Source organism: Lagopus muta, chromosome 2 (assembly GCF_023343835.1).
Source record: "Lagopus muta isolate bLagMut1 chromosome 2, bLagMut1 primary, whole genome shotgun sequence".
NCBI lineage: Eukaryota > Metazoa > Chordata > Aves > Galliformes > Phasianidae > Lagopus > Lagopus muta.
The window spans coordinates 64269097-64286815 of NC_064434.1; the positions used below are offsets into that span (position 1 = coordinate 64269097).

A 17719-nucleotide genomic window follows, 5' to 3' on the forward strand; every position below is an offset into this window, starting at 1 on the left:
AATCATTTTTTGGAAATGAGCTGAAGTATGCTGCACAGTAGTAAAATACTCTCAGAGCCTGATGCTACAACGCTGCTCCATAAATGCTGCACAAGATATTCTCTCTGGCACCATTCTTGTGCTACAGCAGGACACTGCTGTCAGTGTATTTGCCACACATATCCTGAGACAGAAAAACTAATCAAGAATTTGTTCTTGCCAGCCTGCAACCTTTCTCAGCTTCCTGCAAAATAAAGGCAAGGTACGTACATACACACATCAGTCTCTGCAGAAATCTACCTTCCAAAACCAGAGCAAGATGAAACGTGATTCTATTTGCCTATTTCTAAGGGGGCAGCAGGGGAAAAAGAGTCTCCTCCACACCATTTTTACTTATTTATTTTTAAACTTTGTGATAGCAAAGACAGAAATGAAACACAGATCTTAAATGACTTATTTTTGAAGCTGCTGGTAAAGCACTAACTCTGTATTACCAGTCCTTACTGCAAAGTCAAAATTCATTAAGTGCAAGTGGGACTAAGCAACCTGCTTCAGCTGTGCCCTTGGAGTTCTCACCAAAAGGCCTTTTCAGATGCATAGACACTGTAGCTGTGACAGCAATTTGTCATATTTTACAATTTACAATGACCTCATTTTCTAGTGATTTGTTTTGACAGTTTCTCTGCCTTAACTCACGAGCTTTCTAAGGCACTCTGCATCCAAGCACCTTTAAAAATCAGCTAAAATTACAGGAAACGCAATCTAAGACTAAAGTGACTCAGACAAGAGAATGACTAGCAGGGGCACAGAAGATGATTTGTCCACACCTATCAAGAAATTCACCAACAATAAAAAGTCAAAAATTCTAGATGGCACTTAATCACTGTCTCCTTCCCCAGAGACGGAAAGTTGTTGTAGAATTCAGCCTTGTGGATAATCTACATTACCCTTCTTTTAAAGTCATATTGTTGTGCTCTCACAAATAAAATCAATGTTTTGTCAAATATACACACATAATAAAGTTTTTTTGGCTGTAGTACAAAAGAAAGACAGGTACTCAGTCTTTCTTATCGTGTGACAGAGAAATGGAGCAAGCATGCAGATTCATACACAAGGCATGCAGAATCCGTAAAGATGACAGTTTTACTCCTGGCTCTTCCAAACTGGAATATTCTCTTTTGCTCTTACTGCTTTTCTCTCTCTCCACTTTGCACTTCTCTCCTCTGAAACTGGAGATAGTATTCATTTTGATAGTAGCTCACTTTTGAAGTCTATGAATGAGGAGAGCCAGCCATTGCATTTATTACAGAAGTTGTTATATTTTTTGAATAAGCAAGGGCAGGGAGTATGCTCCTCCTCAAAGCTTACTGGATGTTACAAATGCAAAGTCTGTCCTAGACAAGTTGCTAGACTATCGGTATGCATGTCAAGAACAGGCAGCATGATTAGCATCCATCATGTGCAGTCTGTTTTTTCAATCTTCTTTCTTGACAGTGGCATACAGAAGGAGATTTTTACTTTGCTTTCTTCCCCTCCCCCCCTTTTTTTTTAAAGGTACATATTGATATATACTGTTTGCCCTGTACACTGGATAAGCAGAAAAACAATCTTGAAGGTCTTTTCCCATACCCTCAATATAAAAACACATACAATTATTATCAATAAAAGCACTTATTTTGTCATAGTATGTTTTTTGGGGACTAAAATGTACAGCGATATCAACTATCTATAAACAATATATAAATCCATGCTCTATACTTCTGTACTTAGAATGACCTACACTCTTCTTCATCTAGAGTTCACCCAGAAATATATTCTCTCTGAGAGGATTATTATCAAAGTTACATCATGCAGTAGTAAACACTTCAGAAAATTGACTTTAGCTCTATAAGATATTGTAAAATTTCTCATTTTATGTCAAGGTTCAGAATATTAGCTTTAATCATTTCAGGGTTTTAGTATTTGAGATCAGGAACGGTGTACAACAGGCAGAGGATTAATCTTCATCTTCCTGTCACTTAAAATATTATCAATGCCCACAGTACTGCAGTTTGCTTTCTGCGATTCTTTCTGGTCACTGATTTTCTTTATTTGTGACAATGATACCCACTACTGGGAATTCTTATCATTTCATTGGTAGACAGTTTTTCAAGGATGTATATGGTTCCTTGTTAAATGTTAATGCTACGAAGCTTAAGCTGACCCTCCCTTCCAGAAGTACTGTACAGAAACTGTTTTTCTCAAAGGGCAAACTCACAGCACAGTGCTTTCTGCAGTCGTCGGATTTTGATGGCTGTACGGTAGGCTGAGAAGCGTACATTGTTCAAGTCAGCTGAAAGAGCAGAACAGAAACATGAGCAGTCTTCAAAAGAGTCCACAAGTCTTTTTCACACTGCTACATACTGAAAAAGCCTGACATCCCTTATTTTCACTGCAACGAATTAATAGCATATATCAGAACAAACAAAAACAATTGACAAGTTATTGCAAAAATAAATCCTCCTCATGGCTTTGACAGTCCAGTGTGTTCTGAGATTACCACACCAGATTCCAAACACTATCTTGCTCAAATGTAACACACATACATGTCAGAATTTTATACATGCATTATTAGATATGGAGGTTGGCAGCCCTGCATGCAGCAGGGGGTTGGAGCTTGATGATCCTTGAGGTCCCTTCCAACCCAAGCCATTCTATGATTCTATTAAGCAGTGTTGAGCAGATTTTAAACAAGTGTTCAAATATAGCACATTTATCAAATGTCTTAAAGCTCTATTAGACAATATATGGACATAAAGGGCAGCAAAGGTCACAGTAATGGAGAAAAATGACTCAACCCATTACTTCCATGTGGCAACTTTGTTAACACTGCTTTGAAAGAAGCAGTCAGACAACCATAAGTTCTATTTTACAAATTGGTAAGTACAGTAGTTGGTTATTTTTCCCCACACTTAAAAGCATTTTATCCTTACAGACATGTTAAATTCGCTGCATTGTAATAAGGTCTAGCCTTTAATGATAGCATAGATGCTCTGATATATTACAAAAATTACTTCACTCCAGACTGATAGCCCACATCACTGGAAAATTCCATATGAATTTAACAAAAATAAAAAACTGCATTAAAGAACAGAGTGAGAGAATATTTCTCATAAAGAAAATTACATACATTAGCAAGACAGGAGGTTTTGTGCAAAATGCATCTCCTCACAGTGGGAAATACTGTAAGATAAAGCTCATGGAAACTCAGATGTGGTCAACAGATCAATCCAAGCTTTCACTCGTGGAATGAATGTCATATAAAGGATTAAGAAATGCACTCACCTAACGACTGGAAAAGGTCAGTCATTTTAGGATGATCCCAACAGGTTGTCTGGGTCTCATGACTACAAAGGAATAAGGCAATCAAAATTTCAGGCAACACATATGCACATGTGAAAACGACAAACAAAAAATATTTTCCGACTGTGTTAAAAAGGGAAGAACTCCATCAATTCCTTTATTGAAAGATGTGATCTGTGACACTTAGCTCCTCAGTGCTTTTAATTGTTAATTTATAAAATAGCCCATACATATTTAACATTAACTTTTCATTCTAAATAAAAAACAAAAGCACGTATAAACATAAAGCTGAAGCACATCAGTAAGTCAAAAACACAAAGTTACCTGCAGCAGTAGCATAATAAAAATACTCACAATATGCATTTTAAAAATAAAAAGCATTGATGTTTTACTTTAGACCTCAATGCATATCTGAACACATGTATCAGTAAACATTTAACAGTTGTAAACTTTATGTGCAGCACATCTAATTGAAAATCTGATCACTCATCTCACGGTCAATCTGTAAGTATGTTAATTCAGAGGGGTGCTCTACACTAGCACTCACAGAACAGGCAGCATCAATTAGCAACCATTTGTTAAAAAATAAATTTGAGAAGTTGTGTTTAAAAGATCATAGTACTCACTTTAAAAGTTAATAATGAAAAAGTAATGATGCTAGGTTAGCAGATAATAATGAGAATAGAACATGGCTTATTTAATCTTTGCTTCTATTTAAAAATTCACACACATTTTTCTTATATGCAGGGGTACTCTTGTAAATAATAACTTCAAATGGCACTAGTCTATTAAATGTAGTGGATTGTATCTTCACATTGTATGAACAGCTGTGCCTCAGGGGATGCACATAATTTATCACTGATGATTATCATTTTCCAAACCAACGAAGAATGAACCCTTTCATGCCAAGTGGTGGAAAACCAGAGGCTAGAAGACCCCTGCTGCAAAATGCTGCAGAGGCAGAACAGGTTCTGTGAAGTGGAGGCAGGCTCCAAATGAAATAAGTTTTGAAAGTCTCTTTTTACACTACATCCTTCTGAGATACACTACTGGAAAGTGCATGCACTGTGCCTCTGCACTGAGGATCTGAATCCCATTTTACATTCTGCACACCAGCGTGACCTTTCCAAGTTTGGGTTTGGTCTAGGCCTCTGCAGTCGGCTTCTCTCCATTACCACAGATCCCACTAGTATGTTGACACCGTCACGAATTTGTGAGGTGGTTTTCATGGAAGTTCATAGCTAAATATGTATTTCTTATTAATCCAGTATGCATTAATCCTCTTTTTACTTATTATTATTATAGATGACTGAAAGAAAGGAAAAGCCCTGCACATGACTGTTTTTATTTTTACTCAACGTACAGTCCAAATAGCATCTTTTGTTAAGGTGCTGGTTGACTTTCAAGTGTTCCAAATTCAGGAAAGAGCCAAAGAATATCCTTGTATTTGAATGCAATCCTAATTTTTATTATGTATATATGCCTACATAGACCTTTTTTCCTGAACTGTAAGTTTTTATTGTTTTCAGTTTGATAATATCACTGCAGGAATCGCATTCAAGGTTTGAAATTCTAAATGATGTATTCAAGGTCCTGATATGCTGAACTCCAAAGTCAAGGCACACCACTATCTAAATCACTGGTCTTGCAGTGTCTAGAAAGACATTTTAAAAACAGCATTATGTTTATCCTTGTCCAGAAAAGTCATTTCAGAAAACAAGCAGCTATACAATTTTACCCCTAGCAGGGGCACACAAATAAATCATGAAGAAGCCAACATGAAAAGAAGGATGTATCTGGAATTGGTGTAGTGCCAAGGTAAAGGTAACTGATTGTACAACACTCTCACAAATCCAAGCATGAAACAAATTACCTTATGTTAGAAAGAAGATATATGGGTTCAGTAAACAGGAACAGAAGTACAATATAATGGCTGTAAAATAATCTCAAAGCCAGTTCTGAAGCTGCCAAATATCTGCACTGTCATGTTAAATGGGATGCCATCATTATTGCTTTAACCATTTAAAATTGGTATCTTAACAAAACCCACTGCAGCTGTCCACAGTAATCAATCCAATAAGTGATCCGTTTAGTAAAGCTTTTTGTAAAGAAACCACTTTACCTCAACTTCTTTGATCATGAGGGAAAAAAAAGGAACAGAAAAAAGGGAAAATAGACCAAGACTGGCAATTTTACTGCTCACATTACAACATTGCTCGCATTACTGCTCACATTCTTTATTAAGAGCAAACAGCAATATTGTGATAGATCCTTTACATACATATGCATATATAAAAATACATTTCAATATTTAAAATACTGAAGTATTAGTGTAAACAATGCAAGTGAACCACAAGCAAAATCAGATCACCTTGAAACTTAATTCTTCAGTTATTTTGTATGCCACCTGTGGTAGCTACTTGCCAGTGGGATTATATGAGATGAGACATGAATGCAGTTCCTCTGATGGAACTGAAAAACGTGGAGAGAGAATCCTTTCAGCAAGACTGGTTCACAACTCCCCAAGAGTCAGAACCTGTGAGCTGCAAAATAAGTGAAGGTGTCCGTGCCAGATTTATTCGAAAACATAAAAAGAAGTCATCCAGAAAGAAGTCATCCAGAGCAACCTGGCAATCTCATACATGGATCCAAAAGAGAAAGGAATGGGCTGATACTGAGTGAATCAAACTGAACAGCCTGTTCACATCAAAGGAGTCAGCAACCCCACTGCTCAAGGCTCTAGGGTCTTTCCATCCACTAAACATACTCCACAAATTAGGCTTCATTCTTGAGACACCAAAGAAAGACTAAGAAGAATAGGGAAAAAGAAAAAAAAAAAGGCTATAAATTAAAAAAGGAGCTAAAAAAAAACCAAACAAACCAAAATCTTGGGGAAGGTTGGAATCAGTTTCTACTGACATTCCCTAACATAAAAATTTTATTTGATAACAATTTCATAATATGCAAGGATTTTTATATGTGCAGGTAATCTTTCTATGCTACAAATAAAAATCTCAGACAAAGAAGTCATTTTATTAAACACTCCAAACAAGAGACATGCAAGCCACAGTGCTTTCTGGTGATTTGGTTTGCAGAGCAGCTCTTTGAAATAAGATCTTTCTCTGTTGTAGATCTAGTAGCTTTCCTGTTACTAATACAAGAAGATCAAGCACTGAAAATTTTGCTTAAAGCTTTACAATACTGAATAGTCTATAAGAGGTAAGACAGACTTGATTAAACTGATGGAGATCTTTGTGGCTCCTTTTTATGCAAGCTCATGCCATAGCAATCTATTTAAAACATGCATTGCTTTAGTTACACTGTCAGGTATCATCCGGAGAATAAAAGTAGAGTTCCTTTGCTTCTCTGATTCCTTGCTAAGTAAACATAGCATATATGAAAAATACAAGAACAATAAAATGCATAATAAAAGGATTACACATCTTTTTTATAGGCATTTGACGTGCATACTGGGGAAGTATCATCCTTACAACAAAGGTCCAGAAACAGTGAAAGTTAGACAAGCAACTTGCACTGTTTTTGAAAAAAAAAATAAAAATGTTCCAGTCACTTTCTGAAGATCTGAGGCAAAATTATTTTACAACATCATGAAGAGAGCTGAAACTTGATTTCTCCGGAGTTTATAATTTCTCATTTGTCCAGAAGGTAATTACTGAGAATTGAATGACAGAGGTCAAGAAGTCTTCTGAAAAATTCAGCCCTGCTGGCATCTAACTATCAAAGACTATGAAGAAATGCTATTTTTCTACAGAAAATAATCTGTAACCTTTAATGATGGAAAACTAAGAGAAGCTAATCAAGATCTAAATTTGGAATTATGCAGAAGCAGGATGGGGGAAAAAGAAGAATTTTGCATGCAAACTTGTTAAAACTCAAAACTTGAGATAAGTTTGCCATTTTCAGTCACTTCACTAAACTGAAAAAAAATCAAATAGGCACTTAACAAGGGAGACAAATCTACACAGTCTTTCCTCTCTGTTGCAACTACTGTGGAGGTTCTGTTCCCAGTTTCATCGATCAGTGTTAACAAACAGGTTTACTACAGGTCTCAAGGTTTAAAGTTTGATGCTTCTCAAATTGCAAAGTTACAAGCTGTAACTGGATTTACGTCCACAATAAGTTTATCTTCGAGTTATAACATCCTAAGCAATTTCAGACTGAATGGCTAACTCTTTTGTATACAAGAAGATGTAGAAAAATTAGATTAATCGTATTACCAGCAGAACACCATTTCAGTTCAGTAGCTTTTTAGATCCATTTACAAAACTGCTTAGTATATTGTCAAGAATATTCCAATTAACATATACAAATAAATTCAAAATAAAAGGTCTAGTTTTGTTTAGATAAACCTAAAATTTCACGATGTAAATACTATTTCTTCATGTTCTTAACATGGCATGTAAATGTTCATATGCTCATTTTACATGGCATCTGCTTCTCCAAAAGTAAATTCCTTGGTGTAGGTGATCACCGATGTGTCCTTGCCATTCAAACAAAGTAATGTATGGCAAGATGAATCAGGGAAGAATTTCAGGCATTTCACTAGGCCAGAAGAGAATTCATGCAGTATTATTTTTTGGTTAGTATCAGATGACTGAGTTATTCAGAATAAGAGTGTTTCAGGTCTCTTCCACAGAAACCCAGTGTCACGATATAAGGAATGCCACAAAAAAATGCATTCATGAATAGATTACAAGGCAAAAGACTGTAATTTTAGAAGTCTAAATGTATTTGTGTAAATTTAAATAACTAAACCAAACATTATAGTTATAATATTCCAGTTTTTAAAGATCGCTACATATTAATGTTCTCTAAAGCTTAAATGACAAACATTTGCCCTTACAAGCCGCTTCTTATCCATTATTTTTGCTTTCTAATTATAAATCAGAAAATATAATTCCTGTTGAAAGCACACGATGATTGCAAATAATGAGCAGACAGACAATTAGCACTTAACTTACAATCTCTAGGAATAAGAGTCCTATCGAAACAAATGGAGCAAGTTGCCAATCTCCATTTGTTTCATTGACTTACAAGAAAAAATAAATAAATTCACTCTTTTTTAGCTTTTTCTCTGCAATATAGAAAACTATAGAAAAAGCAACCTTTTGTACAATTACTTACTATGGACAAAGTATACACATTTGTTGATCATCACTGGCAAACAACTTGAGGGTAGCCACTGAAACACTACTCTGGAATCCCTGTTAAGAAGCTTTCTGTTCTTGCAGCCATTTGCCCAAAACCTTAACTGAGATCTTTATTGATTACTAATGGACCTGCAGAACACAGAACTCTGACTTTACTGTCCTTGCCAAATTTCAAAAGGAATACTCCCAATGCTTCTGCTTTATAAACATCATGGTGCTTTAGCCAGGCAGCACATAGCTTGATTTTTTTTTTATTTTTTATTTTTAAAGTCCATTGCAAAATACTGTTTTATGGTGAATAAGAGTTGGCATAAGGCATTGTAAGGGTAATGTATTTTAGAGGTTGGTGGAGCAATTTCTATGCAGATATTCTGAAATCCCTCCAGAGAACACGTACTACTGCATTTCTCTAATAGAAAATGAAGACCGGTATGGGAACTAGTAATTGAAGAAACTCTCAAAAATTGAAATTTGTATGATTGCTTTCTGCAAATTGTATTTTATTCTCCCTTCTAAAGAAGATCTTTCTAAATACATCTAAGAATGGAATTATGGTTACAACTAGAGCAAGAAAAAACTCTAAATTTCTCTGTTCCACTAATTCTCCTCTTTCTTATACAGGCGTAAAACAACTATCCAGACAGATTTCTTGAACAGTCTTGAAAAAAAAAATCTAGATGCAGACAGCATTTTATCCCTTTCCCACATAAAATCGAACATGATATAGGAGGTGATAAAATGGAATTTTTAAGACAATGATGCCAGCCCCTTTGCAGGATGACAGAAGTAACCAGAATGACTGTAGAGTTTGATATTGATCAATTTAATGATTACACCAAGAAATTGGTCTCCCCATTAAATGCTCTGCATGAGATTAAACTCACTGTGACCTTTTCTGCATTTTCCTTTTGTTTCTTCAGCACAGTACAAATATCCAATAAATTACAGCCTTGAAAGGAATACAACCAAAGCACATTTAAATTACAGTTAAATGAACAGCGGTGAGAACTGCCAGCTTAATTATGTTTTCTGTACATTCCTTTCAGTGACTCATGTACTCCTCAAATATTTCTAAAGATCATACATAGTGTCCCCTTTATTCTTCTGCTTCGCTTCAGAGTATTTTTATTGAAGGGCCACGTTATATAGAGTTGTTTTTTGCAATTTTCTGTTACAGCCCAAGAATTTCTTATTTGTGCAATTCAACTAGCTATAAATGCAAAATAGTAGAAAATACTCCTTATTAAATCTGAAATCCTTGCAAACCATCTTTTGAAAGATGCATTCACTAGCATGTTTGCCAAACCATTTGTCCAAACTTGAGTTTCATTGGCAAGAGTGGATTAGTAAGTACCATGCATGCCGTGCTGCATTCTTTTCCATACTTATTAGTCTGATTCTATGAAAGACTAAGCTTTGTCTCAACATACTCTAGATTTTATTGATTTGTTTTCATTGATTGAATTCTGCTGCTACAGAGAAGACTCACACTACAGAAATACAAAAACCACTACCAACTGCCATTAAGAAAAAAAAAAATCAAACAAGGAGGCAAACAGACTAAATAAAATCACCTCAGCAGAAGCAAAGCCAATTGGCAAATGCGATTTGCAAAATAAAACAATTCAAGTGAGTAAGTTCAGTTAACTGAATACTTGCTGTAACACAGGGCACACACACCTTAATAAACCCAATCTCAATGAATTACGAATCCATCCAGGCAGAGCATTTCCAAAATGCTCCAAACCCCAACTACTTCTGTCTGAACTTGTGGAATAAAGGACTTTGTATACTGTCATTTCTATCTTTCATGTCCATGTGATTAAATACAAACACAGAAGACGCAGGCATGCAGTGGACTAATAAATGCTCTCCAATGCTATGCACTAAGGTCCTTTTCTGCAGGAGGCTTCTCTTTGTGCATGTAAGTACAATTTACCATCAGGATCAGGAAACAAGAGAACAAAAGTTTTTCATATGAAAATACAGATATCTTGCTTCCTTTTGATGTTCTCCTTACAGCTTCACACTACTTGAAGAACTCCCTCCTGCCTCCTTAACTGCAGTTCTCTATTTTTCTTTTAAATTCTTTCTCTATATTCAAGAAAACTGAAAAGAGTGTCGTACTTCTTTAAAATATTCATCTTAACAGAGGTACCACTACATCATCATGTGCCATTGTGTCACTTCCTAAATATTTATCATTTCTCTTTCAAGGACACTCACAAAAAAGTAGCAAAAATGAAATAAAGGTGTGAATTTATGGTTGGTTAAGAAGAATGCATGGTCCTAGCCAGAATTATAAAAACAAACAAACAAACCTGATTTCAATTAGAATTTTTATCACTTTCAAAATAAATCTTTAAAAATTATCAGTTTTCTAACAGCTGTCATTGAATCACACTTTTATTCTCCTTGTCCTGCTGTTTTCCTTTCTTGTTCTTAAAATGAGGAACCGGTACGTTTTAAGAATCTCCTTGAACATGAAACTTTTACTAAAAAACTGAATATGACTGATATCAAACAATATAAATTACTGAGATGCCTACTGAGTTTTCCTTCTGTTTCCAAGACATTAGTACAAATCAATAAAAAAGATATGAAAATTAAGTCTTTTAAGTAAAAAGTTAATCCTTGCATTTTTTTTCAGTTTGTTTCATCAGAAAAAAATAACCACCACTACCGTCCTAAATTGTGTTATCAAGATATTACTTCAGCAGCACCTAAGATGCTGAAATCGGGGATGGGCTGCTGGAAAAGTTATCTTCAAGATGCAGTAGTTAATTCTTTCGATTTCATTAATACCATCCTCGAAATAAACCAGTTGTCTCTGTTTCTGTGAAGACCCTGGCCATCAGAGATCTCATCCTACATTTTCCCTTTGTCAAATGTCTTGTGCAACATCATTTAAAAATAAATAAATTCTGAGAAAAGCTGGGATTTGTTTTTCAGCCCCAGCTGTCTTCCTTCACAAATTAAGATTGCTTAAGGGCACTCCTCTTGTTTTGTATAGTCAGACAATTCAAAGTTTTCTGTGTTTTGCTGTAGTAAGTGTGTAGGAAGTGCGATCACTTCCACTGCATTGCTGCCCTAAATTGGAAAGCATCTTCATCCAACTTTCTCCAGTGGGGGCTGTGGGAGAATCCTCTCTCCTCAAGCCTTTTGCCACCAACTGCAGAATTTGCCAACTTGGAACGCATTTATAGAGCATTCAAGGATCTTTAGAGCAAGCTTTTCCTTTCTCCAGTTACCTACCACACATTCTTTAAAACAAACAAACAAAACAAACATCTTCAGATCGCAGTTTAAAAACAACTGTCATACCTCAAAAGTGATGAAAACAGGTTTGATTGGCATAAATAAACAAAAAGATTTACCACTGCATCCTTTTCAGAGCTCTCAAGAACTCATAAATTATTTGAAGTGCAAAACGTGGCTCTTCAGATATATGACAGAAAAAATATGCAACAGTATAAAGTCCTCTCTGATGGTCTTTTAAGATGAATTATGTGCCAAACCAATTCACTGTTATCCTGCAGACTTAAATTTCAAACCAATAACATTTTAACATAGACACCAACCAACCTAAAAACTGCAACTCTGGGTCTCGCTTACTGTTCACTGTATCTTCTTAATTTTTCATTTACCTCTCTAGCAAAGTGCTATCTTTCTCTAAAAGCTGCAATCTTTGACCTTTAAAGCACAGACAAGCAGTTAATAAATAATTGCCTGTGGAATGAAAAAATCTGAAGTTTATCTCTGCTGCTTTCAGTAAAACACATCAATATCACTGTTACTCCAAAACTAATTATTTGTTACTGTTTGCAAAACAAATAATGATAGCTTAGCTTTGTTAGCTAAGATATTTCTACAATTTTATATTTACATTAATTTTCTATTTACGCTAGCATTATGCTCCATAAATACTTCCTAAATGTTAAGCAAAATGACAGGAGGATGACCAAAATATGTCTTTCTGCAGGAATTTTGTACAAGATTAAGAATGTGCTGTATTAAAATTAGTCACCACCGTTCTGCTTACACATTTTGCATTTAGCATTTTGCCACTATAGTTTATACTCTAAATGAGTCACACACATAAGGATGTCCTTAGTTTGAATATCAGTACCATATTGCAGTGGAGTGTCCCTGCTCTTTCTCGTGTTTGAGAAGAGATTTTGGTTAAGGTTTGTCATTGATTTTGTTTTGACGTATTTTGAGATGATATAGCATGCTAAACAAAAAATATGAAAACATACAGCATAACAGAGAGAGATTTTTAGTAACATTTCTAGTTACTACTTACCACCTATTTTTTTCTACCAGGTCATGGTGTTGAATCACTTTCTTTTGCTTAAGGAAAGTTTATAGAGAAACAAGGCAAACTTACTTGATATAATAGGGCACTTTGTTATGTGAAACAGATCTCTGCCATGGAAACTGCACTGAGGCTGAGGAAATAAACAGAAGGTGATTATTAGAAAACACCTGTCAAAAAATCCAACTATATTTATTTATTTTACAATTGAAACAGATACAATAAATTAAATGGGAACAACTATAATTTCCCAAATAACTTCCAGTAATTAGAAAATCAGCTGGAGCGAACTACTCTAATCTATCAAGACAATTTTAGGCATCTATTGGATGCCAAGCTGGAAATAAAGCAAATGTGGTGATTCTACTTCAAAGAAGGATGATAAATTCTGAACAAGCAAGCAATCCATCCAGAGGAAATGGAGGCAGTAGTTTTCCCACCTCCATAGAACTTTCATCAGCTTCAGTTATGAACATAAATGCCTCCACTACTACAATTAATACCCAACAACAGAACAAAAAGGAGAAATATCAACTTTTTTCCTAATTATAACAACCCTTAGTTCCTATTTGCAACACAGATTAATATTGATTAATGCTGTACAGACAACAAAGGCTTAAAAACCTGTCTTTGCACTTCTTGATGAAGAGCAGAATTTATGCAAGTCTGATAAGTTAAGAGATACCATGATTAACACCAAGCCTTCTGTTGCACTACACTGCAAAAGGCATCAAATCATACATGAAACTACAGTTCTGCTTATCTAAAGATAAAATAGGAAAAAGTGTTCAGGTAAATAAGACTGCAGCTAAAAACCTTAATACCTTAAAAATGGCTATATATATTGAAGAACTTCAGGCCTGCTAGAAACTACCAGACAAGTGTCTGTTTAATTAGGGTTTTACCATAGAAGAAACTCATTTCACTGAACGTGATGTTAGAAGTGAAGACTGAAAAGATATGTGGGAACAGCTGATTGTTGCAATAGGATGAATGCATACCCAAAAACACACAAGTACTTTTAAAACAGAGTGCTTACTCCAAGGCACTAAAACCTCTGTTTAAAAACCTGCTAAAACGAGATGCAGCTCTGACCCACTTTGGATCTCAAGTAATTAAAGCTCTTGATTGATTTAATTTGCTGCAGAGATTACTTCTGAGTTCATCCCTTTTTGGATAATCCATTTGATAGCAACTCTTCCATCTCACAACCTTTAACAAGCAGCATAAGCCCCTATAAGTTGGCAGAGAGGGACAGGTCTAACCCTCTTCCCAGCCAGATGTTCCCTGAAGAATTTAATGGCTGTGATCTCTTTCTGGACCATGCAACGTTTCATGGGTTATAGGTTAAGAAACATTAGGTTAACACACTGAAAGACAGATTAGCTGAGAAGAATATTTTGGAAATGACTTGAGCTGAGTAGAAGTGCTATTTCATTGGAAAAATCAGAGGAAATGTCTATTACTATCTAAAGATGAAAATAATGTTTGCAGTAAGGGGTAATTACTTGGGGAAGGAAAACACAGTTATTGCTAAATGTATAATTACATATATATCTATATATGTATACATATATAAATATAAAAAATATTAACATATAATATTTATAAAATAAATAATATACGTGGGCTACTCAGAAAGTAATGTCTTCATTTTTAAGTAAATAAATAAAGTAATTATTATGTTGGCCCAGAACATCAGAGGCAGATGTTGGTAGTATTGCAGTAGAAGCTGAACCATCCCATCAATATTCAATTATATTATATATTAATATACACAATATTAGCACATATTACAATATGTAATACAACATATGAGCATATGTGTATATATTTATATATTATTTCATAAGAAATATATAAATACAAAACAATATATATTATATGTAGTATGCAATTACATGTAAATATATGCCTTTGTTTCATCAGGAGTAGATTCAGTTTTTTTCACAGCATCTGGTATGACACTATGCTTTGGTTTTAGGAGAAAAACTATGTTGATAACACACCAATGCTTCTAGCTGTTGCTGAGCAGTGCTTTACACAGCCAAGGCCGTTTCAGTTTGCTCAGCCCCTGTGAATCAGGACAGCTGACTTAAACTGGCCTAGGGATACTCCATACCATATCACATCACATGAAAGAAAAGTTTTGAAAAGGGTAGGAGTTCACAGAATCACAGATAATCGCCCGCATTAGAAGGGACCTCAAGAGATAAATGAGTCTAATCCCTCTGTTAAAGCAGGTTCTTTGTAATAGGTTGCACAGGTAGACATTCAACCAGGTCTTGAATATCTCCACAAAAGGAGATTCCACAACCAATCTGGGCAACCTGTTCCAATGCTCTGTTACCCGTACTGTAAATAAGTTCTACCTCACATTAGTATGGAACTTCCTATACAAATTTAAGGCCACTACTCCTTGTCCAATCGCTACATGCTAGTGAGAAGAGCCTGGCCTCTCCATTTGCCTCTCTCCTCCATTTAGATATTTATAGATAAACAGTTAATCAGTTTTCTTCCTGCTGCTCAGGGGTTAGCAGAACATTGGTCAGCAGATGGTGAGAAATTGCTTACTCGTCACTTGTTCTATACATTCATATAAATTTATATATTTGTTATAAATGTTATCTTTTTTAAGCCATCTTCCTTTTACTCTACCTTCATAAAACTTAGCTTTATCCCACTAGTTCTACTTTATTTTTTCTTCCCTGATTCTCTCCCCATCCCAGCGAGAAGGGGAGCAAGCAACCGTGTGGTGCTGAGCCACCTGCTGCGTTAAACCACAACAATATATAATGCTGAAAACAACAAACAAACAAACAAACCAATCAGGTAGGTGACAGAAGCCATTGGCTTTACAGTTCCATTTTTTAATGCTGCCATCTGGCACCTATGACAGGTCAGGTATTACTACACTAATTATATCAGCTAACCAGAATGAAAATCTGGCCACAGGTAGCAAAGATTTGATATACGTGCTATGACTGACTATAGACATTCTGCACTGACACAGATATGGACTAAACAACCTAATAAATTTAACTGCTTATTATAATGGACCAAGTCATAGTATATTTGGGAACAACTCTTCTAAAAGCACTGCCAGTTTTTCCTGCTTGTACAGACTTCTGCAAAATGAAATTTCCATTTTGTTCTAAAATCAGTTTCTCAATGAAAAGTGAACAAAACAGTTATTGATTCTGGCACTCACTTGCTGGGCTGCAGATATTAGTTAAAGTCTGAACACCACTCAGATGCTTTGAGCAGGAAGCTGGTAAGCCCAGACCATTTGTTAGGAAACACAGAGCCAGTGCTCTGTGTACGTTTGCACATTCTTCTAAGAAAGAGTACGCAAAACGAAACAGAGGGGAGTGATCTTAGAACATAAGTGAAATTGCAGAAAAAATAAGTCAGCTTTCAAAGGACTGAGACAACAGCACAATGTTTGGGTTTCTTAGTTTTTTTGCTAAGGATAACAGGTTATGAGAATTCCTCACCTACATCTATATTAAGGACACATAATATGTATGGATCATTAGTTAACTTGCAAGGAGCTTACTTGCCATGTCAAAAACTGAAAAGAGGAATAATTAAATTCTACATAGCACTGATGAGAGTATAAATTGTAGAGACCTCCTAATATTGCTTTATATCAGTTTCCTACTTCAGGTCATTTCACAAACTTGGTCTTCCAAGAAGTTCTGCAGCAGTACTAATCGGTAGTGGTTATAGTATGTAGAGAAATGTGACTATCCACAACTAGTGAAATTGCAGGATGAAGGGGATGGAGTCTGATGAATAGGCAAATACAGGTGTTTTGCTAGCACAAACTACTGATTAAATGGCAATTGGGAGCCAATCAGTTGAAAATCATGTGAGGGAAAGATATGTAAATTTAAAATAGCTGCACTCAGGTCAGAACAGATAAAAACCTGCCTTCTCATTCAAAAATGCAACTTTATAGGAAAAAAAGTTTGCATGAGACACATGCATTGCATCATTATCTTAGCTTTAGAAGTTTGAGGCTATTTTATTCTAACTGCAACCTTACTTCTCATAGATGGAAGTCATTTATGGTTGCTAAGAAGGTTTGAAGAATTTGATTTAAAACACGCACTACTTCAAACTGTCAGGATAAACCCTTCATTTTTCTGGATTTAATGATTTTTTTATTGCTTTCCTTTTAAAGTTACTATCTCTGACTTTCATTTAACAGATTTTATATAAAGTTGTAAGTATTAAGTTCTGTTAACTGTTCAAGCTCTTGGAATAGAATGTTAAGACTTTCCTGTTCTTTGCAGGAAAGAGGTTGTGTGATTGCTTTGCTTAATTTAACAAATAATTTAAATGGATAACTGCATACTGTTTGGTTTTGAGGGCAGTGGTAATTGTCTGTAGCTTTTTGCAGTATCTGACAACATGCATTTTAAAAATTTTCCCTTCTTGACTTTTGTATGTATTGTAAATACCATGTTCCCTCAAGCCCAGAGAAGATGTCCTAAGTAGGGCTGAGGCATCGTGATAAGGAGCTGCACAGTCTCCTTGGACATCATACTACAAAAGCTTAATCCACCAACAAAGGCAGTTTATGAAATTTCAAGACTCTCTTGCCCCCAGCTCCCACTGCAGTTTACTGCTCATAGTCTTGTGAATGTGATTTGATTGTTTGTTATAGCATGCTAGAAGCCACATGAGGGAAATGATCCAAGCCAAAGCAAACAAAACAAGCAACCTTTGCATGGCAGGCTTCCTTGTTTGTCATGTAGACTCTTTCATTGCTTTATTTTTTTTTTTTCCTTTCTCTTTAGATCAGTCAACTACACTTTTTCACTGATCCAGATGAGCAGAGCTGAACACCACTAACAGCTTCACAGGACTGAAGAAACCATTTAGAGCAGGGAAAAATACA

At 35.4% G+C, this 17719-nt stretch overlaps 1 protein-coding gene across 11 annotated transcripts in view; it reads right to left on the reverse strand.

Annotated features, from left to right (window-relative positions):
• UTRN (utrophin) overlaps positions 1-17719 on the reverse strand; it is a 344046-nt gene that overhangs the window by 54062 nt on the left and 272265 nt on the right. For all 11 annotated transcript variants that reach the window (XM_048937877.1, XM_048937878.1, XM_048937880.1 and 8 more), the window contains 3 exons: positions 12883-12943; positions 3304-3365; positions 2237-2311 (listed from right to left, as the gene is read on the reverse strand). In XM_048937877.1, the coding sequence (XP_048793834.1) occupies positions 2237-2311; positions 3304-3365; positions 12883-12943 (198 nt within the window). The remainder of the gene's footprint in view (positions 1-2236; positions 2312-3303; positions 3366-12882; positions 12944-17719) is intronic.